The sequence below is a fragment of the Clupea harengus genome, chromosome 14 (genome assembly GCF_900700415.2).
Source record: "Clupea harengus chromosome 14, Ch_v2.0.2, whole genome shotgun sequence".
Classification (NCBI taxonomy): Eukaryota; Metazoa; Chordata; class Actinopteri; order Clupeiformes; family Clupeidae; genus Clupea; species Clupea harengus.
This window is the reverse complement of record NC_045165.1, coordinates 24,193,251-24,219,548: the sequence shown is the minus strand read 5'-3', so window position 1 is coordinate 24,219,548 and position 26,298 is coordinate 24,193,251. Positions and strand designations below refer to the sequence as shown.

The following is a 26,298-nucleotide window of genomic DNA, read 5'->3' as shown; positions in this document are numbered from 1 at the left end:
TACTGACCAACTTCTGGTTCGCAGTGCAACTAATGGCGCTGATAAGATAAGCTCAAAGCAGACTCCAAAGACTCGGGGCAGCATTCTGGTAGAGGCACTCTATATAAGGACTGAACAGATGCCAAGCAGTAACTTGGTGGATTTGTTGTAGAATGACAAACCGCATATGAAAAAGACTGCGACAGAGCAAGAGGGAAACAAAAAAGCAGGAGACACAGAGTGACAAGAGCAGGTGTTGTCCCTCACTGGTCCAGAAGCGGCCCAGCTGGATGACAGCACATAATGGATGTCCGACAAGTTGGTTCCTCTGTAAGGACTGAAACCGGCGATAAGACCAGCATGGAATTGCACGCCAAGAAAACCTTTTCCAACCTCTCAGGAGAAAGCCCTAGAGGCAAGATAAAGTCCATTTGCTGGTAGGCCCTTTGGTTTTTACAGACTACTGCTAAATGACTCCCGGATGAAGCTTGTAAACAGCAGGAGATTGATGAAAACAATCCCGCCCGTGAGTTAATGAAAACCTTGTTGAGATGTCAGACGCAATATGGCCAAAAAAACCTCTTACAGCAGCCTGTGCAACAACCCAATGCACACTATGATGGAGGCAGAATGATCTGGAATGTTTGAGAAAGATAGGACTTGGCTGCGCGATCCAGGGCCCCGCTAGCCTCAGCTGGGAAAGATCAGAGAGAAATGAAGCATCTACAGAAACGTGGAAGGGCACAGAAATGTGGACTTCATGTTTTTAAAAAGCACAGGAGCCCCAGTTGGCAACTCCTTTGAAGTGCTTTAGAACTCAGATTGCTTTTCAGGATCTGATCCAACTGTAGTCCTGCAACGTGACAGCGCCTGTTATATGGCCTTTCAACTGCATTAAAAATTCAGGTGTTTTTAAAAATAGCCAGCTTGGTTAAACTAAGGTCACGGTTGATAAAGATTTACCCTAATCTTCGCTGTATGGCACACAGTTTAAAAAGACTGCAATTTCAAGTCAAACAGGAAGGTAAAAAAATATATATACATTTTAACAGGCTGCCTAGTATTTTTGAATATCTGTTTGAAGCTGTTGAAGTTTGGCACGTGGATATATAAATATTTTGGCTATATATTCCATGGCAAACTACTTCATTTCACCTATCAGTCCACCACAATGGCGAGGGCAAAGGGAACCTGGGAACCCTCGACTCTCACTCCTTAAGGGAGTTCATTAATGAAGAGCCAGGTCTTGACAGCCAACAATGGCCTCGAAGAAGGAGTTGTCCCTGGCAATCTGTGACAGCCCCCCTGATAGAGGGCCTCCCTGCTCCCATTAACACTTGCTGAACAAAGGCCAGTGCCCTCCTGACCCCTCTCCGATCAATGCCCCCCGCCCCGCCCAATTAATGGGATTTCCTCACACGGCCCATTCTCATAGACTACCTCGAGTCATCAGGGGGTCCGGTGGCCCCAGCGCCTGGACCACGACAGGCACCGGAGGGGGGAGGAATGTGGGCCCCAAATCCACTAAGACAGGACCATGACCTTACACCCCCCCCTTTCCCTTCTCAACCCCCCACCCCTCCCCTTCCTTCAGAAGAGCACCCTTCACTTTTTCAGGAAGTTGGAACACGGCATAAATAAAGGTTTCCTCAGCACAATACAACAGAAGCAATGCTATCGGCGCAACACACTTTCAGCATATGCTAGCTCTCCGTGTGAATATAGTCTACTTTTCTTTAGGTACTACTGAACAGACTAAAGTAGTTATCCCAGTGATATAAACTGGTAAGAACAGAAAGACTCTTACGTAAGGAAAAGACAATCAAAGTCCCAGGTTGGGGCAGTTAGTCTGGGTGTCTATCTTGTCGGATGGTGGCCCTAATGTTGATACCCTGGGATTGTTTCTGGACTCCTAATCTCCATTCAGGAACGCTCGTTAAAACTCCCCGCCCTGCTGCCACCTGTTCCTGGGCACAGCTGTGCATGGGTCTCGCCTGGGTCAACCCTTCAAGTGAACCCTCTCGTCAACACTGCCAGCAGCAGTCCACAAAATCATGCCGCCTCCCAGGCCCTGCCTCTCAGTCACTTTGGATGATAGCCACAACACATGGTGACTTGTCATCAGACTGCCTTAGGGCAGCACCAGGCAGGGAAACCTCACACCTCCATTTTGACTCATTATCTGCAAGTACAATTTGGCATACCTATCCCATTTTGAAGTGGTTTCGGTTTGAATGTAGGTTTAGCTGGGCATTAAGAGATCAGTCGGGCACACGGACAGCTTAAGTACTGATTCACTATGTCTCTAGAGTCTGCTTTAAGACTACAGTTTTAAGACAATACACTACAAACACGGTCTTGACACATCTCAGTTAACAGTTTAAGTGCTCAGTTAAGAAACAGTTAAAGTGCTGTGGCTGAAGTGGCTTAAGCTGAAGAACCTGTTGTGCATGTGAACTGTGCCTAGAGAGCAGAGCCCTCCACACAGCATGCATGGCTGGTGCCAACAGTTGCCTTAGACGTCAGGAATGCCACAGGGATTCCCTGGATATCTGCCAATAATCTCCATGCAAAATCATGCACTCGGGCGGCATGTATTAGCAGCACATGGTTGAAATGCCAACAAGCTGGCACAGAAGCTACGTGTGTAGAGAGGACTAATGGGTGGACCAGTTTGAAATGTTCTGCGCAGCACTGAAAGGAAACTATATTTATACTTTGAAGAGCCTAAAAATATCAGGTCTGAAAGGAAGGTGAGCCAGAGAAGGGAAGCAGGGCCTCAAGAGGTCGGCCTTTCACTCTCCCAGGGACAGCCATAGGAAACAGAGGGAATCTGGGATTGTCTGTAGACTCCAATTCAGACCAGACAGAATAAAGTGAGAAAAAAAAAACCCAAAAAAGAGCAAAGCACTCTTATAGTGCCAAGGAACTGCCAACTATGCCCTCATACACACACACATGATTCCCTGATACACACACACATGATGCCCTCATATACCCGATTCGAAGACACGCTTAACTGCTACAAAAATGGAATTGCTGTATTTGAGCAATTAACAATGGACAATGTTGTCCTTGCATGCATCCAGACATACAGGGAGTATATACACAGCATAAATGCAGAAATTATGTAGAGAACCTGTTACTTCTGTGGTTGCTGAAAAAGATGTTACATTGCTTACTTCAGACCCCAGACTGTGTTTTCCCCACTGTAGATACATCTTCTCTGTCAGGTCTCATGATGCAGATGAACACCTGCCATTTCAGTTGGTAAAAGCTAAAATGAACAAGTGCCGTTAGCGCAAAGAGCTTTGAATTTTGCAGGGAGAGAGGAAAGAAAAGGAGCATTTCCCTGGGTTTTCTCCACACCAAGAAGAGGCACTACAAATCCCATTGACGTGCAGAGAACGATTGATTCAGATCCCACTTCCTCCTTAATTCACCGTCAAGTGACACCCACCAACACCCTCGGGAGCTGGAGACAAACAGATATCAATACTGCTCGAAGCCACGCTGCACAGAACGGTGCACATCCAACAGGTGTAGTGCCACCAGCTTAGGGGCCTCTTAGCACAAGCAATGCACAACCAAAGGCTTCTGCTGACTCAACTCCCTGGAGACCTCAGATTACCATTATTTTAGATACCAGTATGGACAGTCCTGCAGAGGATGACCTCAAAGAGGCTTTACTAAAGGTATTGTATACAAAGGGGGTTGAGACAAGCAACAGCACAAACTCTTTTCAAACACAGGCTGTTTTTTTTGTTGTGGCTCCTTTTAGCCGTCTCACAGATCTGGTTTAATAGTCACCACCCACGTAAACAAAGTCCTGACTGTGACAGGCTTGTGTAAAAATAACTACACAATGGACGATACAGCCCGCTGTATTTACACAGAACACATTGAAGAGTCTGTCTTACTAACAAGACCATCAGGTCCCAAATGACCTTTTTCCCAAGCAGTAAACAAGAGCAATGGGTCACTGCATTCCTAAAGGAAAACACGTACTTTATCTGGCACTCGCAACGCCGAGCCACAAGATGGGTGAAACTCACAACACATGAGTTAAACAAAGCTACGGCCCAGGATCTGAGGGTGCCTTTCAGGTTGACCGAGGACTTCTAACTCAAGGCAGCTGCCTCAACACAATATGTGGAAGTACTCGCATTCCATTCAGTCACAGCATCTAATTGGACCAACACATGCAGCGTTTGTCCTATTCACAATACGCCTTGTGCTTTTTATGCTCAGGAGGGAGATGGTCACAATTAGAAGTCAAATTGACTTGTTCCACACTCTCCAAAACTCTGTGCCTTTTTCCACCACATATGGAGTCCTTTCATCTGAGGGATTTGGAGCATGGCAACTGTAACAACTATGAAGAAATGATTTGGAATGGATTAAACGGATTTGAAACATATTTGTCTGTCATCTAAAATAGCTGATTTATACTGACCCCCCACCCCACCTAATGCGGACATGAAACCTGTGGTCTGGTTTAGACTACATGTGTCAAACATTATTTCCATCAAACGTAGCACACTGTATTGAAATGCTGTATGTGCGTCATTTAAAACAGAGTGCAGTAAGCTATGTTAAAACATTATAGAGGAAGCTGAAGTCAAAGAATCTCAAAAAGGATAGCTTCTCTGTTGTTGAAGTCAGTGACAACATCTGATATCTTATGTCACACCACTTTGCTGTCTAAGTGAAATATCTCTGGTCCATCAAGAGTAAGAAGTTTAAGGATATCAAATAAGTTTAAAATATAAATTCACCAGGGAAGAAACTGACAAAGCCCGAACATACTTTCATACAATGACTATGGAAGTGACAATCTTGCATGGATGAATTATTCTAATACAACTAAGACTAAGGCGTCATACCAAGAAGAGCAGTTCATAGTTAGGTAGCCTAAGGATTTACGATGCATTGAAACGCTGACAGGTGCTACGATCAATGAAATATAAGGTAGCCTTAATATATTTGATTATTCACCTGCAGCTTCGGTAGAGTGGAAAAGTGCACTTTTTATACAAATATGCATTAACTGTGATGGATAGGACGCGTAAAACTTCGCAGTGCATTTCGGTTACAGACGAGCATTCGCTTTATTATTTTCTGGGGAGGGAACGACTACATTGTGTGTGTGGGTGAGGTACTCATCAACAAAGAGTGTCTGATTGTCTCCCTCTTTCTCTGTCCATTAGCCTAGGTTAACAAATTACTTTTGTGGTCATAATGTAGTAATTCGAAATGAAATCAATCTACAAGAAACACAGATCAACTAATACTTCACCAATGGCTAAAAACCCGGAGAGCGATGTTCAACTAAACATGTAGCCTATTCAGAGGGGGAGGAAAAACTTGACTTAGGCACTACAGTCAGGGACAGGCTCGGCTACTTACCTCCTCCAGAGCAGTCACACTATTCCTACAATGAGACATTCGCGTCGTGAAGTTTGAAGCTGTGGGCGCTTTATAGTCTTCATTCGTTTCGGCTATGAACTCCGACACTGTGATCTGGTCCGGCATTTTATTCCCTTTAGTTTAGGTACAATTATGATGCTATTCCAGCAGATGGCCCGCTTAAAACTTGCTTACTTCCAAAACAGAAAAAAGTTCATAAAAGATAGCTTTGATAGATCGTCGTATCGGAAACCATAGCTGAATTCCGTCTCCAACAGACTCTTTCCTGATAGTCAAAACGTCAAACTAGGAAAGATTCTGAATCCTAGTGTTGTCTACTGGGCTATTTGTGTGTTCGATCCTGGGATAGTCCTCCTGCAGTTGCAGATATTCCTTTCAACTAGGTGGACATAAATCGAATTGACTGAAGATGTTGCGGTGCACAGATTTCCTCCGTAGCCTTGTTCGCGCAACACAGCGGTCTACAGATCAAGTCACCGTCGCAAGCAGGCAAGCAGTGCACTTCTCCCTCAGACAACAGGGCAATTCAATTGAAAGCGCAGAAAGTGATAAAATAAAGGTGGAGGCGATTCAATGGAATTGCTCCGACCAATGAGGTGCGATTGTAGCTAATATGGGTCCAATCGGAGTCAACGCAGGGCGTGGTCTTTGGTGAGATTAGCAGTGCCAGCCAGACCGGCTTCTTAAGGTGGATCACGATTGACTGCATCATTGCGCTTGGCATTCAGGTCACATAGTTTTTTTTCTCTGTATGGAACTATGGAGTTTTGAATAGAGGTGACTATGAGCGGTTTAAAAGTAATTTAAATAGATATAATGCAGTCAAAATGTGTAAAACAAAAAACAGACCGGATAACAACTGAGGAAGATGATATCATTTGAGCCGTAGCAGCATTTCTAAAATGGGTTAGGTTAGTAAGAAACACTTTTCTATGTTTTGAAATATGCAGCTAGCAGGTTATGCATGTTAGCAGGTTGAAATTTTGATCGACCAGCTGGCATCTATACATCCTATTTACAAAATACTACAGGACTCTACTCTTCCTCCTCACTGGCTGCATAGATTATGTCTGTCACACTCAGTAGTGAGGGTCAAAAACAAATACTTTTAAGAAAGATGATGAAATAAGTTACATCCTGTAAAGTTCAGACAGCTGAGTGGATTTCTTAAAGCTTATGTGTGCTGCTAGTCTATCAAGGACGTTTTTCGCATTCACTTATATGGCTGTTTTTATGGCATAGTAATTGTTTATCACAATTCAGCTGCTAAATAGTTTAAGCATCATTACAGAGTATTTTACAATGCCTACATGAGCAGCTGTCTCTGGGTGTGCAGTAAGTGACTGCCAGTCATCTATGGTCATCTGAAGCTGTGGAAGCCTCAGTAATGGGTGCCATCCAGCTGTCTCCGACATTACATACCAGTGGTAACGAAGGACATCAATCTTCAAGCAATATGTCTATCTGTCTTTCCATTCATCTGAAAAATACTCAGATCTTGTAAATGTTTGCTTTGATGATGGGCGATGCACTATGGTGTTTCAGATGCACACACCTGTTCATAGTTCTGTAGATGTGGGGGGCATTTTTTCTGAGCCAACCTTTGTAAGTAGAAAAGGGCCTGTGTAAATCTGGCCCCTAATAAACACAGGCCACTGGGTCATATGACCCGTCCTTTGTAATTTCTCCACCTTTGTGTAGCAGGCGTGTCCAACTAAAGTGGGAAGTGAGAACTAGCACTAGAAGTTTAGTTCTAGCAGAAGAGAACTAGATGAACCCTAGATGTAACCCTGTTAAAACTGTAGCAAGCACAGACAAAGGGAGCCCTGATGTAAGGCCTACCCTAGTGATGATGCAAGCTTTACGCCCTCCCGCTTTAAAAAACAAAAGGCTAATTAAGATGATAATTAGTTGGAAGCAATGGTGTGTGCCTCTGCAGTCTCAACAAAAAGAGCTTAAGCTAAATCGGTTACATCTAGTCGTAACACCATTATCACCAGAGAGAGAACTGCCTAATGCAACTGGAGACTGCATTCATCATAGCCGTCAGCCTCAAATCATGCCTGATATATCTCCACTCCAACAAGAAAATGAATGGGGGACACCACCATTTTGGATCTTGTATGTTACTTTAAGCCATCCATGTTTGGGAGTTTGTTGTTCCTGAGGCTTTGAAGGAGTGACTCTCTGTGGGCCTGGAGTGTCTGTGTTTTTCCTGTGCTTTGTGAAGAAAAATCTGCTGACATTCCCCAGTTCATTCAGCCTCGGCAGGACGGCCATCTTTATAAATAGAGTCGTAGCACCAGTCTGAAACCTCAGCTCCGGCTTTAAATCACAAAGCTTTGATTCTCCAGTGGGGTCTCTTTCATCCCACTTTACTCATCCTCTATCCTTCTTAAAGGTTTCTCACCCTCTTCCCAACTATCTCTCACAGTCTCTCTCACTTCCTTCCTTCAGTCTCTCTCTCCTTCCTTCTCACTCTCTCTTTCTCTCTCTGTTCCACCCAAACACATTCCTTCGCTCGCCAGCGTTTTTTATTCCCACGTGCTGCCATGCACAGCTGAACACAGTGATGCTGCTGCCCCTACTGTGGCTGGTGCCATCTCTCTTAAACATCTGCCACGCAGAGGGTTAGCAACACGAGCCAAGCGCCGTAACCACTGGACACACCGTACATCCCCAATCATTTACATGTGTGCACTGACAAACACTTCTCTGAATTATAGACGGCGTATGATGACGTGATTACTCGCGCCGTGCCAAGCGATATCAATTTTGCTTTCCCTGTTTTTCCTGTCCTACAGCCCCAAGAGTTAAAGGTTCGAGCTTTTGGAGCTATTTTATTCCCTCGTCCCTCGTGTTGAAACAGTGTAGTGCTTGTGAAACTGCCGCCTCACTTGATGCTTTCAATCTGTTTAATAAACCCGGAGGAGGCTTGTTTATGACCCAGCAGCCAGCCGCAGCACAGAGCCAAAAATGAATTGGACCAGCGTTGTTGCAGAATATCAAACAGCACAAGAGGCCTTCTCCCTCATACTCCGTGTCTCTCTTTTTTAAGCAAGATTCAAATGAACTGTCAAAACCTGCGTGAAACATAACTGAATGGAAATTCAAAAGAAGCTGGCAAGTGTGAATGCCATTGCTGAGAGCAGTGCAGTGGATTTAGGATGACATCACTCTATATTAGGATTCCCTTAATGCAACACTGTCGGAGGAGAACAGAACTCAATTGTTTCCCAGTTAGATCTCAAACAGCTGTCCGAGATGATCGCCAAAATGTAATTTATCCAAAGGTTACAAAATAGTATTTTTCCATTTTCTAGTTGAGGTATTGGCCCTATTGCTTGTATAAAGTGAGGGATAAGAAGAATGGGTGTGGGTACTCTATATCCCTCTTTAAGTCTCAATGAGCTACGTTTTCCATTCATGGAATTATTAAAAAAATATGATGCCAAGAGTACTATGGGCCAGGCAAAGAAAAGAAAAAAGAGCACAATGGATGATGGGAATCTATATATCCAGCATTATTTATACAAAAATGTGACGTTCGGGGCCCATTCAAGTCTATTTTTCTGCATAAATAGGCTTCCTTCCTTGGCAGACTTGCTTTCTCACAACAGGGAAAGAACTCCAGGGAGACATGGCCACAGCAGCTATTTTAGAGGGACGCGTAGGAAAGCCATTTTCGAACCAAAATCTCTCTTCTATTTTCATAGGTCTACAAATAGCATATGTGTGGTGCAGCCACCTTGGAAAAAGAATGGCTAAGCACAACTTACTTTTGGTGTAGGGGGGTTTTCGACGACCTACAAACGGAAAAGCGTTTGATTCACTTTCTTTGGGCAGGGAGCCAACTGTTCACATCTGTACCTGTCTCTGTGACACTGACTCATCCTGGCTCAGCTCTTATCTTAGGTAATGAGTCAGCTGGGAAGTAAACACTAGTTATAACCATGCGTGTCTGTTCTTGTAGCCCAGCTGGAAAAGGCTTATCCGCAGCTAACAAGTGTGACATGAGATCAGATAGTACAGGATGGCTTTATTTTGTTCACACCTGAGGGAAACACAAATTATGTTTTGTAATTACCAAACATATCCTTGATGTGGTGTTTTATCCCACTGATATCCAACCACCACAGCCATGGAATTTAACCTCCACAAAGAACTCTGTACTCCTTTGAAAGTCCTAAGGCACATGAACATACACCCTTATTTCTCCTTCCTCTGTCAATGGTTTTAGAGGTTTTAGATTAATGCCAGTCAGATTGATGAAAAAATATGACCTCTTTAATGCAGAGTATTAATGTTTTGCTTTTCTCTTAATTTGTATAATGTGATGATACTCACTTAAAGTACCCATTTATGTTACACAACAACATGCCACACTCATCGAGATGATAAAAAGCTTGGCAGTGTTCCATATTTTCAGTCTTCAGTTAGGGAAATTTGAGCCACAATACAAGATGTTGATTTGCTTAACAAATTTACCAAGGCAAATAAGTATATGTATGGAGGACTGTATTGATATTCTGAAATGGTGTACACAACACTCACCTTAATATAAATGTTTTGACTCTTTCCCCAAAGGTTTAAGTACAACCCGGCAGCTTGATGTATCTTACAAATGATCCAACACCATGTTTAATGGTGTTTCAGATGTTCCTCTTTGGTGGATTTCCAGCAAGTTACTCATCAGTGGCCAATCTGTGAATGAGAACATATGTAGGCATGACACACATCAGCTTTAGTAATAAGGATAAGAACATATGTAGGCATGTCACATATCAGCTTTAGTAATAAGGATAAGGCTAGCTGATGATCTGCTGGCTGTCTTCTCAGACCATTTATGAGTGATGAATGGAATTCTTTCCTACAAGGCGGTAGGTGTGCTTCTCTAAAGATGGTGTGATTGTAGTGTCTTTTTCCATGGAATGCAGTATACTGTTGGTGTATGAAAGCTCTTTGACTTAATGATTGCTCAGTGTAGTTTTATGTTTCGAATGGAAAGACTTGGCTTTTTCATTCCTGATTCTCTCCCTGGACGTGTATTGAAATCAACCTTAGCTATTCTTTCACGCTATTATACTTTCCTGGACCGGACAACAATTGTCCTCAAATTAAACTGAAAATTACAATGAACAAAAACACATGAGCCTGTGTTGAAAGGAAAGTAAGAACTATCAAAACATTGGCAGGATGCTTAACAAAGGTCTGGCCTGCTGTGGAATGGACAGAATTATTCTGTATTCATGAGCAGAGGTCCATTAGCTTTATGACAATGGGGGAAGGAGGGGGGAGTGCAGGCATTTCTCTCTATCTCTCTCTCCCTCTGCCTTTCTTTCTTCTTAGTCCTTTTCTCTCTCCTCTCCACTATATTTCCAATTTCCACCTGTGTCATCTTAATTGGCACAAACTGGTGGGAGGGAACGTGACATCCATTGTGAGCAACAGTTTCAATAAGCTAGAGGCCACGAGAGCATGACACCAAAGCCAGCCTGAGCATGCAGCTAATAGTGCAGCATTTCTTTCCACCTCCTAGTCTCACATGGGGCTTGAATACGCATACAGTTCACCATGGGGCAAGAGGCGTCTCCCAGGGGACCGCTGGCGTGACAGGAAATGGGTTGGTGTCAAAGAGGGGCTCCTCTTGATTTGGCGTAACCCTGGGCTACCAGCTCGAGTTGCTAAGGAAGCCGGGGCTGAATGTGTGCCTCTTTCCAATGTGTTCGACCGGCAACTCCTTGCTGACAGCTGGAGCAAACTCCCGGGGAGAAGACTGTCTGGGGGTCGGTTGAGTGAGTGGCACTTATTAAAATAAAAAAGACCTTCATGTGGGTGCATAAAAGAAAGACAGAGGCATTGCTTGAGTGGAGTGTGTCACTGAAGATGAAAGTGTGTCCCTGAAGCAGCCTCATTCCTCAGCACACTGAGTGAAGGGTAGCCGCTAGTTTACTTTGATCGGTTGATTTTCTCGTATTGTGTCTCCAGTGTGTTAGCTGTGTGTTCTCTTTTGGGGTTTTCATTAAGATTAGAAAGGGGTGGGGGGGCCGTGTTTAAGAATCCCAGGATGCTAATGAAAGAGGGAGCTGGTTGAGGAACACTCAGATGTATTGGCCATGAAAACGGCTGTCACCTACCCTGCCTGAGAGGTGTATGATTAGTGAAATCAAAGGGCGCACACTTGCATGATAACGCTCAATAATTTCATAGCATAGCTTCAAGTTAGATCACTGCCTCACAAGCAAGGCACGTTGTGTGTTTTGCAATGTGAGTCGAACAAAAGAACACTTAAGAGGGATTTGAAATTGGTCATGTGATGTCCACAATATGGATTTATTGATCTCACAGCTAAAAGTCACCTTGAATTAGATTCCAGGGCCATTCACTTGCCAGCTCCTTTGATCTTATTACTGTGTCAGCAGAGAATACTTAATTGGTTTGGAACTCAGACGTCTGTTAATATTAGATGTTAATGGAAACATACAATGCCCCCTCCTCCTTATAAATCACAAAGCTTTCTGCCTCAGTATGCAAAACCAGCAGGGAGACCCACAATGAAACTGTCAGTAATTGTACAATGCCTTTGCAAAAGTGCTTCCTTAAATTTGGGGTTTGTCCTCTGTCCACGTGCGCCCTCCCCCCTCCCCGAAGAGGCATCTCGGCATCTTTTGTGTGCCCACAGTCTTCTCAGGCGTCGGCGGCCAAGTCGAACGGGACGGTTGTTATCCGAAAAATCCAGAGGTGTGGGTGTTCCGTGGCGAGACCGGACACATTTCAAGCGAGGGTGGGCAGAATTCTGGACAGAGCCTTTGCCTGCAGCCAGGATACAGACACACACAGAGGGGGGGGGGGGAACCCTGATTCAGTGCATGACCCACTCCTACACTTTTGGCTCTCTATCCTTCACTATCCCACAGTAATATTTCCTCTTTTCAGACCCCTGAAAGCTGCGTGAAGAAGAAACCGCATGTCGAGCTGTGTGAGGGGGAAACCTTGTCTGTTTAAGATGGTGCCGAATAAGAAGGAGGGGATCTTGACAAGCAAAGTCGGGCTGCGGATGTTCGCAGTCCTTTGCTGCATCGAGGCATTTTCACATTTTGCTGCAGACAACCATGAACAAAGAGTGGGGAGTGTTCAGTTTTCTACTGCATAGACGGACTGTGGTGCAGGCATTTCATTAGTCTTTGTTTCACACATGTGTTTGAACTCACTGCTCCACACAGCAGAGTGGTGTTGCACTCCCTGCAAATCCTGTAAAAACTGCAGCAATCCCTAAACACTCAGTATACCCATAATTTACAGTGAATCATCTCCTTCCTCTCTGTTTTACTCCTACAGCATGGTGCCGTAAATGGGAACAAAAACTGGGGTGGCCAGTCACTGTTGTCTGTGCTATATAGCAATTACGTAGTGACAAAAAGCAAACTCAACAGTTTTTTTGTTTTTAGATTCTGCACACATTCAGGTCAGTATTCTCACTCTTTTTAAGACCTTTGAGGAAATCCGTTTGTCCCTAATTATGGTAGAAAAACTGCACTGTAAACATCCGAGGATCACTTCAGATTTTGTTAGCATTAGGACAAGAGTAATGAACAATATGGTTGTCATACAGAAGGATGCAGACAAAAAAACAAACAACCCGCACCCATCTCTCAGGCTATTTATAGTGAGTGTGCTGTGGCTGAACTATGGTTTGACTCCCCACACAAAAAGATTTCCTGTCTCATCACTATAGAAAGGAATTCCCCAGGGCCCAGGTCTGCCTGTAGAAAAAAACTTTACTATATAAGGAGAGTGACAGAGAGTGGATACAGCCAAAAATGTTTAGCCTAAAACTGAATCTGAAGTGACAGACAGTCATGTCACAGTTCTTTAAACATGACAGGTTACGGCATATATCTGGCATTATATTCTGAATCTGATGCATGTTATTGAAGGCTCATGAGTAAACTTGTTGGGCCACATATTTTGTGCTATTTTACAAAAACATGTCAGGGTTAGGCTAAAGATAAACAAACAAATATTTGAAGGGTAATTTTACACACACACACACACACACACACACACACACACACACACACACACACACACACACACACACACACACACACACACACACACACACACACAGACACAGAGACAGAGAAAGACCACTGCAGCACCCAAACTAACAGACACATGCACAACAAACAAACAAGCACAAATGTTTATCTTGTGACCTCTGGCTTATGGAGCAGAGAGAGAGAAAGTGAGAGAGAGAGAGAGAAAGAGAGAGAGAGAGCCTAATGAAAGCTGTTCTCCAGTGTTGTTCTCTTGCTGCTGCATGTGCCAGAAGGGCCATAGAAGAAGCACAGAGCTGAACCGATCGCAGCTCTCTCTCTCTCGTCAGAGGCAGGGAAAAGTTGCCATGGAGACATCTACAGTAGCAAATGCATCGCCTTTGCATGCTGGCGCTTTAATTGGTTCTTGTTCTCACAGTTCCAAATGTTAGAACTGCATCACCAGCCGATGACAGTTCGGACAGTAATGAATGCAAGGAAGAGCTCTCTCTCTCTCTCCAAGTACACTTGGCTTTTATTACATGGGATATTTCACAGTGAATTTTTAATAGGGGTTATGTAAGCCCTCAGCATGGACAGAAAGTACTAGGAAAGTCTGTGAAACTAAGTATACTCATGAAATTTCACACATCAATAAACTATGACTAGGAAAAATCTTTTAGCAAGATTTTATTCCAAAAATATAAAATATAAAAGCCTAGCATTGTCTATTCAGACATCTAAATCAAATGTCATCGGGCGGCCATCACAAACTAATGAGTAGTCATTCACTTGACACACTCCCACGTTATTAGAAAAAAGTGCTTCTCTCTGTAAGGATCCTAGCTGTCACTTCCTCCCTAGCATTACAGTTGAGAAAACAAACAAGATGACCAGTTATCAAGGCCAGGCCATAAATCGGCACTGGACAATGTCCCGTTTCAGCACTCATTCCCTCGATCTCACTCAGGGCTGGATCTGAATCGGAACAACGTGGGAAAGCCGAACTGTGGTCGTTCTATATTCTGAGCACACTATTCTAGGACCTCTCTGTGGGTCCTCCTGACGCCGCTGAGTAAATAATTCAGTCTTTACACCCGTGAACACACACACACACACACACATATTGCTGCAGATCTGCTGAGTCACTGAGCACACACTGAAAAGACTTCTCTCTCTTTCTCACTCTGCCTCTCTCTCACAGCTCATCTATGGGCCTGTGTGCTAAGCAGGTGCTCAGTGGTTGCCAGTAGCAACAGAGGTTTGTATTTACTCAATTACTCAGATGGACCGATCTTCCTAATGAGCGTAGAGGGAAAACTCAGCTAGATATTCACATAACCAAACCCATTCAGTGCCACTCGGGAGTAATTACTGATAAAGTCAGGCTGTAATTTACTTGTGTGACAGATGGAATTGTTGCCTTATTGACAGAATATGGAAGAAGAAAGACATGCTCATACTTACTTTTCCATGGTAATAAAGGTGTGGGAGAAGTATGCACAAACACCATTCCATTTATGTTAACACTGCCTTCTTTAAGAGTCAGGTCAAACTGGAAATTACTGTTTGAAAATCCAAAAAAAGAGTTGAAAGTCACCTTCTGTCAAACGGGGATGCTTACACAGGAGCCAGGAGGAGTGTTCTATATGACTTAGTTGCATTTCATCACTCTCTTCCCATACAAAATGTCCTCCTTCCAGCTAGAACCTGATGGACAAATGTCAAATTGTTAACTGATGTAAAGTTAAATAAAATTTGCTCACAACACATTTGCTGGTCTATAATGTTGACATATCTCACTTTCTTAGCCTTAAATCAACATTTTGTTTTATAGACACCACATTTGTACACTCACAGATGCAAAGTAACTTCTAACACTTTATTTGAATATGAAAAGTATTTACATTTTACTCTCTATAACATGATAATACAAGGGACCTGGTGTCTTCCTAATTTTTTACAACCGACTCCCACAACCACTTCCCACACAACTGTCCATTGAAATGAAAAAGCATCAAGAATAGGTAAGTGGCGCCACCTGTTGGGAAGAAAAAAAACTCTCCACTGTAGAACATCCGCTGAGCCAGGCTGTATAAAACCTATGCTTGCCTGTCACTGGTTAAAACGTAGCGAGGCTTGTTCTATGCTGCTCAAGGTGGGAAACCATTGTAGCCAGCATGTCTGCCCATACTTATCAAAAACAAATATACAACCAGGGGCGTCGTGCAACCTCTTCCGGGGGGTGGTCACCATTTTACCTATTTATCAAAAATACACACATACAAAATACGCAAACGCTTTGGCCTACATGTAGCATAGACCACAGTAGATCATCAGATGTGGCTTGCTTAGCTTCCACCGCGGGCGCGCGCACACACACATATATAGTCTAATGTCGCCGATATATTGGATTGTTAGTCCTAACACAGACTAGCCTTTTCAAGAGCCAAAATGCAATGTTGCTAAAATAGCAGCTACCTAGCCTAAGTAGCCTACTTCGAGTGGTCACAGATGATAAATTGCAGTGAAGTAATAGCTGTTTAACGAAGGCTACTATCAGTAGCCTAAAGGCTACTTACACCTGGCCTATCCTCCTCTAGGTGTGTGTCGTTATTTAAGTGTGCACTTTTATGTAGCCAATTTATCCATAATCTTCATCTTTATGATCTCTCCATCAAACTGTTGGATAACAAAGAGAAAACACTTAATTGCTACTTGCCCACTCGTCTGCTTGTCTGAACTATAACGTTCACTGTACCTTGCCGAAGTCACAGACAGCTGCCTATGGCAATGCGAAACTCGTGAATTACGTAGGCCTACGTGAACTGCGGAGTTATGAAGTTTGGGGTCTCGATGGCTGTCTGGGGAGACAAGATCTACCAAATGCATGAAAACTCATTCCTTTCCATGAATTCTAACGTTAGAACATAGTCACAATTATATGTTTAAAATGTAAAAAAAATAATAAAAAAATGTGGCCGTGTTATGTTGAGTCAATGGGCACGACGCCACTAAACACTATTGTCTAAACTGTGCAATCACAATATTAGACTGTGATGAGTTTTATCGTGGGTTTCAGGCAGCTGAAAATTGGGAACATTCCCATTTCGGAATGTCTCACTTCCAAGTTGAGAGCGTTCACATAATGACAACAAATAATAATCAAGCAACTTCAAATGCGACTATGTCACATCCCAGACTGGGAAAATATGTCTAAAGTCAATGTAGATTGTATGTGAAAACCTGGGTGATATTTCCACGATTTATACAATTATTTACAGAGGGTCATTTATGCTGAAGATTGGCAATTAGGCCTTGGGTATTTTTCTCGGCCATACCTAATTTTACCTCTAGATGTCACTGTTTTCATGAGTCATTTGGAGTTTGAAACCTCCAGATAGCGATAAAAGTCACATTTCGGTTAAGCGAGATGAGGAGAGATGAGTTAGGACAAGCTCTATACGCTGAATGTCATTTAATGTAAAGTTCTTCAATATTAGCATGCCTGTCATTTTTAAATGATGATTTTATTTGAAAGGGGCAACTGAGAGGCCGGGTAGTCTCTCAAAAACAAGCACCCAGACAGTCGGGTTAAATAATAATAATACATCTATCCACCCTGATTGAAGATGTGGAGGTGTCACTGAGTGTGGGTGAACAATTCAAATCGAATGGGAGCCAAACAAAAATGACTTACCTCATCCAAACAAATTTAGCCTGTAATTGCTTTCTTTTTAGAGGTGGATATTCAGTTTTAGATATCATAAAATCAAGTTCATCTTTCAGAGATGAATCACAAGGCGTGATTGAACTGCTATGTGCAAAGGCGGTGTTAGCTGAAAGGCTGGACTCGTAACTCCACCCCTCTACCTTTGTTGTCGTTGAGGCTACATCACTGCGCCTCGACTGACAGCCAGTCAGTTGAGTAACAGCAAGCAACACTAGCCAGTAGTTTAAGGAGGAGAGTAAATCGGGGATTTGACTGAGAGGGAGAGGGGAGCAAAGATTCATATCTGAATCATGGCTACTGAAACATCATCTTGCACAGGCTCCACTCTTCTGAGGCCGATCAGTGAATTCATTAATCTCCCTCTTGATCAGGTAAATTGAAATTAATTTTAATGAGCTATGAGCACGCAAATATCTGTGTGCTTGTTACGCGACTGGCTCGTTGATAGCTGCTGTTGGCTAGCAGTACAGCATTCCTTTGCTGTGGTTTGCTAGGGAGCTAACACTAGACTAAATTCGCATCCACTCTGTGTTAACAGGTCGTCAACCGTACTGAATGTCTTAACATGCTGTTTCACCATTTGATTCGTAAATCATGTCGGCAACACATTTTTGGTAGACATTCAAACATTTAGGCCAGCTTTGTACAGCTGTTCTACTTGAGATGGTGAGCTTGTGATGCTGACCATCAAGATAATGATATCGTTAGCCAAGAGCTAACGTATTCTATGTTTTTAATGGTATATTATGGGCTAAACAGATTTACAACATGTGTACCTAGCAAACGGTGATATAGGCTACCAGAGCATCATTGGTCATCAGATCTTCAGACGGTTAACGTTGTAGGATATAATCAGTCATTCTTCAGCAAGAACTCAGCCAGGCCGTTTGTTTCCCAGATGACAATAGTAGGCTAGCATTTTACAACAATTTACAATAGATTAACGTTAGCGATTCTGGCAAGCTGCAATTTAGCTCGGGTATTTTACTTGTAGAGAGCTATTGTAGATATATTACTTTAAGGGGTTGATATATTGTGCCTTTGCGCGCTAATTTAAGTCGACTCCTTATAGGTCGCAGTACTTAACTGTCACTTTGATTCTTATTTTTTGTGTGTGCAGAAACCATGTCAACAGAACACAGTTGGTAATTTGTATCAAAACTTGGAAATCTAGCCGAAGGATACTTTGTTCCTTTTGGGTGGACAGCTGCAGGGTAAGCTGAGCCCTAGTAGCCTGTTTGGGCGTGTTCTCGCATTGCTTGAACATTTCCTAGGCTACTTCCAAGTTTAGCCGTCGTTATTCAGTATAAATGTTCACTCGGTAGGCTACTTTGAGTTAGTGACGTAATTTTCTTGTCAGTCGCTTGGCTCATTCATGCACAGCGAATGCAAATCAAATGTACCAAGGATTGAAGATGAACAAGTTGTCGACTTCCTTTTAGTTGGACTAAACAAGTTGTCTTTAAGCTCGTCGCAGCCTTTAACACGATTAAGTTAATACCTGCTTTCTCTCAATCACCCTTCTAAACTGATTAGACGACGACCATCCATCGATTTTCTTGTAAGTGTCTAGAAGTAGTGAACGAATACACTACAAAACGCGAGGAGTGATTGAACGTCTTGGTACTCTCGTAATGGCAAGTAGTCCTCTCGACAAGTTTAACAAGTGGTTTTAAAACCTGGGCCTCAGACTTGTTGTCCTTCTAGTGGTAGATCCATTCATGGCCTTGTCTGATTCCGCCTCCTACGAAATGTATGACCCCGAATATACACACAAATATGTTTATAAAAACGGAATTGTCTACATTTTTAATACACCGTTGCATTGAAAGATCTTACTAAAGTGCAATACACCTGCACAGAAGTGTCCAGGGTCACCGTTTGGACATGGAGATGTTCCTTAGTGGGAGAGGTGTCATTGTCCTGTGGGTTTCCTTAATACTTTCTGTGGCTCAGACAGACCCCCGCACCATTCATTAAATACTCGTAGAGACAAGTGTGTGCATGCACATCCATGCTCTTTGTTCCCAGTCTCTCTGGAATGTGGCATTTCAACTTGGTGTTCCTGGCAGGTTAGGCCTATACAAAATAATAATATGCAAAACTCTAACGATGTATATGACCGATCCTATGAGCCCTCCACATTTTTGGTAAACAAAACCAAGGAAAATGTGGAAAATCGGCCAAGCACAGCCCTTCCCTGACCTACTATTTGGATATGAAAATTATGTAAGATTTGAATGTGAAACCATCATTCCATCTGCTCCCCAGGATATGTTCCCTGTGATTGAGGTGATCATTACATTGTGAGACCAGTTTGCCCTTAGAAATAGAGTTCTGTTTAAGTCAGTGGATCTGTCTGCATTCATGTACATGGTGAAGGGGACTTGAATCATGATTGACTAGAGATAAGCCATGTCTGCTAATCATAGTAACAATATGTTGTCCTGCTTTCTCTGACCAACCCCTCATTTGGCAGAGTTTGTCTGTAGCAGTCACAAGATTACTTCCAAATGGGTGTTGAGCCGCAAGGAAAAGCAGTCATTTCTGCACTCCATGCCAGCACGTCATCTTCCCCTTTTTAATTCCTTTTTAAATCCAGCACATCTGCTTTATTTGCACTTGAACATCATCATTACTTGTAAGGAACAGTAAGATCCTAGCCGGCATGATAATCTATGCTGCTAGCCAAGGCAGCTCTTCCCTTTTGACAGTGTTTTAGTTCCTGTGCCTCCAATGCTACAACTGTTATTTAGTCCCAGATTATGCCATAAGGCCTTCGCTCTGCTTGCATTCAGCTGTGCTAAATAAATCATGTGCCTGGCCCTGGCATCTTTTCCCCCTGCTTTGACTGCCAGCTTCACAGTTTCAATCTGCCTTTTAATAGAAACAACACTGTTTGCAATCACAGTTGAAAAACACAATGTCATTTAGGACACAAGCAGAGGTGTGGAAATCCAGGGCATGATCGTGGTGGTAAGGTGGTCCCACACAGAAACGGAAACAGACGCGTGTCAGAAGACTCATTATTTCAGTTTCATGTCATAGGAAAATGAACTTTTCCATAGAAATCCGTGAAGTGATGATCAAGTTGTTGATGGTGGTCGTCCACTACCACTTCTTAACCAGATGGCACATCCTTGTTATGTAACACAGGAAGTCTAATCCTAACATTGAGCAAACAAACGGGATCTGTTATGTGCAGAAAGTGATTAGAGAGAGAGCGAATGGTGTGATACGTATATAGACGAATCAGTTGCAAGCTTTAGTGTGCATGCACATTAATGCCTTGAAGCAAAGTGAAGCACCAGAGATGTCTAATTCACACCAGTAAGTTTCATTGAGCAAAAGATTTGTGTCTTGATTTAACATCTCCTCACTTCCTGGCTGCTTGTTGGCGACCTTTTAAGGGTTCCATGGGCATCAAAGCAGAAATTGCTATTCTTGCAAGCAAAGCTTTCACACACTCGAGCAGTTGGGTGTTCAGCTTGAGCACTAATTCACCTCTCAGATGGCTCCTGCAGCATTGAGTGCTGTCAGTTGCAGACCGGATGGTGTGCCTCCCTTTAGCAGGCAGCATGCAGCATGCAGTTTGTCCACGAACTCTGAAGGAGAGGCACCATCTCTGCCTTCCCTGCTTCATTATGGAGATGGAGTTTGTTTCCATTTGACAGGCTTATTGTGATATTGATCAGATTCGAGTTATGATTAGAGTAAGATTAGAGTTGTCTCACTTCTTCTCCTAAGACTAGCTTCAAAGTTGCTCTTTCTGTTCTCCTTTTGTTCACTTTGTGTTTTTGCGAGCAGCGTTTCTGGCCTGCTAATAGGAGTGAGCTCAGGTCCCCTGCCCTGCCTCCACCGGGAGCCCAGCAGGAGAACACAGTTAAGCCAGGATCTCTCAGAGGACGCTCATACCACCCTCTTCTGGCTCACTCATTTAATTGGTAACCCTTGGGGGGGGACCTCTACCACTAATTGATTTTGAGGTGCTACGCAGTGCAACCTCTGACGATGCCACGATTGTGGATGGGTCACTGGGTGATGCAGCTTGAGTTTTAATGAACAACACTATTAGCCTGTCAACAAACAATTATTTTTGCCCTTGTGTGTGAGATTCAGGCTATTACTTGTTCATTACAAGCATAACAAGCAGTTTCGCCTGCTTATCAAAAAATGGGGAATTTTGTCTTGATGCAGGGCCAGGCATTTGCCTCATTTCAAATGTGAGTTGTAGGTTGTAGTTTAAATATAAGTGGCTGAATAGTGAAATGATGCCGCAGTGAATTGTTGTTCATTAGGAGTTCTAATTATTGTCATAGCCATAAAGCAACAGATGTGAAGAGCTAAGATGGTGCGGTATTATTAAGTACTTTAACTTTAATGGCAGGCCCCAGACGGGTTATGGTTATTCCGCTTGTACACTGTTTGTTTATCCAAATGTTTTATTTGATTCTACTTACTAGGGCACCATCAAGGTCCCAACTATGTTTACAGAAAGCAAATATTTTAGTTCCTCTCAGACACTAGGAATTAAAGTTAAAGTTTAATGACTTTATTGATCCGTTTCGCCACACTAGCTCAGGCTAATCTGGATCTCTGGACCCGTGCCATTAAATGGATGGGAAGGGATGGACGGCATGTTTAGTTGGTTCATCTGCCTTTCTGGGGTGTTTGGACAGAGGTCAGAGTAACCAGCAAACAGAAATGCTGACTCAAATGCCACTGCCTTGCCCTGCCGCCACAGGGTTGACCTTTCCAGCTTTGAAACCGATGCAGAGGTCAAAGTTTGCCCTCAAAGCCCTTTCTTGTATCGGCCCCTTTTAATATGCCAACATTTTTGAGGAGTTCAGTTAAGAGGAAATCTTTTATAAAACAAGGACACGTTTAAAAACTTGTTTTACCTGTTAGTCAAACCGTTCTTAGGATTTATCTCACTACACTAGGCAGCAGGCTTTTGGTAATCTCTCAGATCTCATGGGACAGACCTTCCATGGAATTTGTATTATTACTGTTCTAATTATATTCCATATTATTATTATTATTATTATTATTATTATTATACCAATCCAGCAGGTGTGTTTGCTATGGGACCTGGGCTATTCACTAGACGCAAGTAGGCCTGCCAGGAGGACGGAAATAGTCCTGTCAGTATAATTTACTTATCACTCTGGAAGCCACCTTTCTCAATTATCAAATCAAACTTTATTTATATTGCGCATTTCATACCAAAAGGCAACACAATGCACTTATAATTATCGGTTGAATGAACTTGGTCTTCTGTAAGGTTTAAGGACACTTGAGTCATCTTTCTTGCTGTACTCACTGAAAACAAAACTTTGAAAAGTGCACTCCAAGACAGAGAGACATGGTCACATGTTTTTTAGTGGGTTGTGACTTTGGGGGATGAATGTTGCCAACATCATTTCAAAATGTACACAATCACCTATAGTAACCACCATGACGATTCCATGACTGCTTTTGATGCAAACCTAAACTTCCTTTTTCTATAGTTTGACAGTAGCCTATTGGTCAGCAAATGGTCAGTACCTATGTGGCTGATCAGTACACATGAAAACATGGTTCAGTGCCTACAGGGCATTTGTCAATAAGAACATAGTTGAAGATAGTATGGTGGAAAACAAATGAACTGTAGTAAGTGGACAAGTTAACAAATAGAGGCATGACCAGTTGAGCACTGGACTTATAGTAAGAAAGAGATCTCCGTACACTAGCCCCAGATTCAACTGATAACTGAAGTCTACCAAGCATTCTGGGCTCCACCAATGCTGCACCCATTATGGAAAAGTGTCCTCATATCAGCTAAGAATATCAGCATGTTTATTTTATCGGCACAGGATTTCCTTTTCCTCAGTAGCTGGAATTTAAGTACAATTCCTGAGGTCTATCTACGGGAATGCATTTGCTTGCCGCTGTTGGCATTTTGAAAGAGACTCATTTACTGGAGAAACTTAAGTGATGTCTGGTGGTTGAAACATGCCTCATACAGTTGTGAACCCAAGAAAGCTAGAGTGGTCCGGGGACATGCTCCCCCAAAAGAACATTTCGGAAAAAAAGTCCTTAAATGGTTGATTTTGGGGAAATTAATTGACAAGACTATTCCATTCTCTTGCCTCAGCAATACACAAACAAATCAAAGATGTAATACAAATTAATTACCATAATGGATTACCAATTAAGGTTAAAAAAACATGACCAAAAACCAATGCACAGGGAGAGGCCAAAGTAGCAATAGGTAACAACAGAAAATACCTATGTAAGTGAAACAAATCTGACCTACCACAAAGCAAAAATCAAACACCAGAAACAAATCACATCCTACAAAACAGGAGGTCAAAAGTAGATGAAATGTCTCCCAAACTCACTAGACAAGGTTCCAATTCAATTTAGAACAGAATGAGCAAGAATTAAGTGAAATGACACACATTTCCTGCAACGGAAAATATGTTGTTATCTTGAATGATTAAATTTCTGGCAAAAGTAGACTAGTTTGTTGTATATCTTTTTCTGAGTGAAAATGTAAGGTTTGTGGATGGGGCGGCTGTGCACTGATAGGGTGTGAAGCGGTACCTGGGCGTGTTTTCCGAGGTGTCTAGTGAATATGAGTGTGACTTTTTCTAATAGATATATTCTTGTGCTAAATTTGAGCCTTTTGAGAAATGTAAATGTATACATAAGCAACAATAAAAGCTTCATTGTATAGCTGTACTTTTTATATATAGTTTATTTACAAATTGTGGAAAAATAGCATGTATATATAAAATGTAAGATTATTAGTTGAAGGCAAGAATATGTGATATGATATAGGCCATTGAATGATCATATAAAATGTCATTAAGATTGGCCCTTCACACGCGTGTATTGGCTGCTGGATTTTGATTGGGTATTGGCGGCCATTTTGTTGAGCAAAATGGAACTTTAGGAGTACTGTATGTAGCAAGGTATAAGCATACCAAATTTCAAAATGTTACCTTCAGAGGTCCTTGAGATATTTGAACCTTTACATCACAAAATATTAGCTAGTGAATTGCTAGATCTTTGCTTTGAACCTTATTCACTAGGTGCTTTGCATTGCTGTTTTCACTATGGTAACCTACTAATGCCTCTTGAGGTACAAAGTGGTATTTTGAGAGAGGCCAGAGCGGCTCTAGCTGGTTAGCATGCTAACTTTAGTAGATATCTGGGCAACAGAGTACAACAGCGTTTTTGAAATGATGTAGAAATGGTTATTTCTTCACATTCTGTTGCTATTGTTAAATGCGGCACATACATACATACATACATACATACATACATACATACATACATACTTTACATACAGCAAACTCACACTTTGAAGTCATCTCTAAGGGAAGTCATCATGACTTTGTTAAGAATGTCCATAGGCTGACTAACAGTGTTAATGTAACAATTTCTCTGTTTCATTAATGTCGCTTTGGTGATGTTTCTGACCAGTAGTCAACAACAGAATAACCAGGGCACTGCATTCAAGGCTAAATCAAAGCATGGTCTTGCTCCACCCTGCACAGTTAAATCAATTGAAGTTGTGTGCTTTCTTTATATGGACATTGATTCAGTTGAGCTGGAAGATCTACCAATATGTTGAGCATAAATGCTGACCTGTCAAAGCGAACTGTCACTTTCAATAAATTGTGTATTCATTTGGGCCCGTGAATAGGATTTGTCTCCAGACATGCAGTATAGCTACAAAATGTCAGGCTATTTGCCTGAAAGTCACGTAACAGTCAAATAGCTGACCAGTTGCTGTGCTGGTCAATACATCTCAGTCTCCAGGTTTATCACAAAAAAACATTTCTAAGCCATTAGCAATTGGGTTGTGTGTTACATACAGTTTGCTGTGGTAACAGATCTGAGCACAATGCCTACAGACTGTTTTCTCCAAGACACTGTTATAGCCACTGCCATAGAGAGCTCTATGATTGTGAGAAAAAAATGTAGAAGAAACTATTTGAGAATGTTAAGCTTGATAAAAGGTTATTCACATGCTGTTTATGTGACATCCTTGAGCTTCCACCTCGTCATATGCAATGACCACGGAGTCTGTGATTTTCGGCCTGTATATCCCTCAGGCCTTTCACTTGTCTGCGCGTGTCAGCGCCTGATTGGGGTGTATCTTAGCAACCAGCAGTTCTCACAGCTCGCATAGGAAACACATCTTGGTCTAGTGCTGTCAGATTACCTCTCTCTCTCCATTCCAGAGGAAATAATATCAGGACATTCCAAGCTTCAGAGAAATACTTAACGTGTAAGCTCTTTGATTGCATTAAATGTAGAAATCAATATCAGTGCCAAACTTCAACAACCTTCCTCAAAGCTTTTTTTTTAAAAAAAAATTTGGATATTGCAAATACAGTAAAGTAAGACTTTTTTGAAAGCTTACTGCTTATCTGCTGCATAACTACTTCCACAAAACCATCCTGGAGTACTTTGAAGTTGTGTAATTTCCTGAGGGTATAACATTTCCACAGAAAAGAGAACTTCATCACTACAATTTGGCTTGGGTGACTAACTGGACTTGCCACAATGGGCTACTATAACATACTGAAGGTGCACTGACGGTGTAATCTCTGGACGCTATTAAGGCATTAAGAAAAGCAAGGCAAGAGTCAAGACTAATGGCATGATATGATAAGATTCCTTTAAAGACTTATCAGTAGAAAAATAAATAAGGGAATGTGTTAACCCACTTGTACCAGTCTGTGGCAGTCCCTCAAACACATGGGAAAAGTATTAGATGCAAGTTCCTGTGGGTGTCACGGTCAGTGGGGGGCTGGGTGACTGCTGGATAATAGGTCTTCACAACCCCATCATCTCTGTCTTGAAGAGATGAACTGGGAAATGATGAATGACCTTATCCTCTCTGCCATTCCATTTGCTCGTTTCTTTCCCCTCACCTTTCCCCAGTTGCTGTACGTTTCCACTAGAGGTGTGGCATTTAAAGGATGAGCCCTCGTGTCCTGAAACATTTGCCAAAAGGTTGAGCTTTTTGAGGCGATTTATTTTGATTTTGAATCTATTACTGTTTCCTTGTTATATGTGCAAATCAAATCCCCAGTAATTGGCAGGATTGTATCATTT

The 26,298-nt window shown here is 42.4% G+C and overlaps 2 protein-coding genes across 8 annotated transcripts in view; one reads left to right on the top strand and one right to left on the bottom strand.

Annotated features, from left to right (window-relative positions):
- The window catches only part of asap2a (ArfGAP with SH3 domain, ankyrin repeat and PH domain 2a), a 52,481-nt gene extending 46,512 nt beyond the window's left edge, over window positions 1-5,969 (bottom strand). For 6 of the 7 annotated variants that reach the window (XM_031580043.1, XM_031580048.1, XM_031580045.1 and 3 more), the window contains exon 1: window positions 5,389-5,969. In XM_031580043.1, coding sequence (XP_031435903.1) covers window positions 5,389-5,514 — 126 coding nt within the window. In that variant the 5' untranslated portion in view covers window positions 5,515-5,969. The remainder of the gene's footprint in view (window positions 1-5,388) is intronic. The other variant, XM_031580049.2, reaches the window with a different exon arrangement.
- Window positions 5,970-17,335: 11,366 nt separating this feature from the next.
- The window catches only part of mboat2a (membrane bound O-acyltransferase domain containing 2a), a 61,926-nt gene continuing 52,963 nt past the window's right edge, over window positions 17,336-26,298 (top strand). Inside the window, exon 1 of the mRNA XM_012823129.3 lies at window positions 17,336-17,552. Within this exon, the coding sequence (XP_012678583.2) occupies window positions 17,472-17,552 (81 nt within the window). The 5' untranslated portion in view covers window positions 17,336-17,471. The remainder of the gene's footprint in view (window positions 17,553-26,298) is intronic.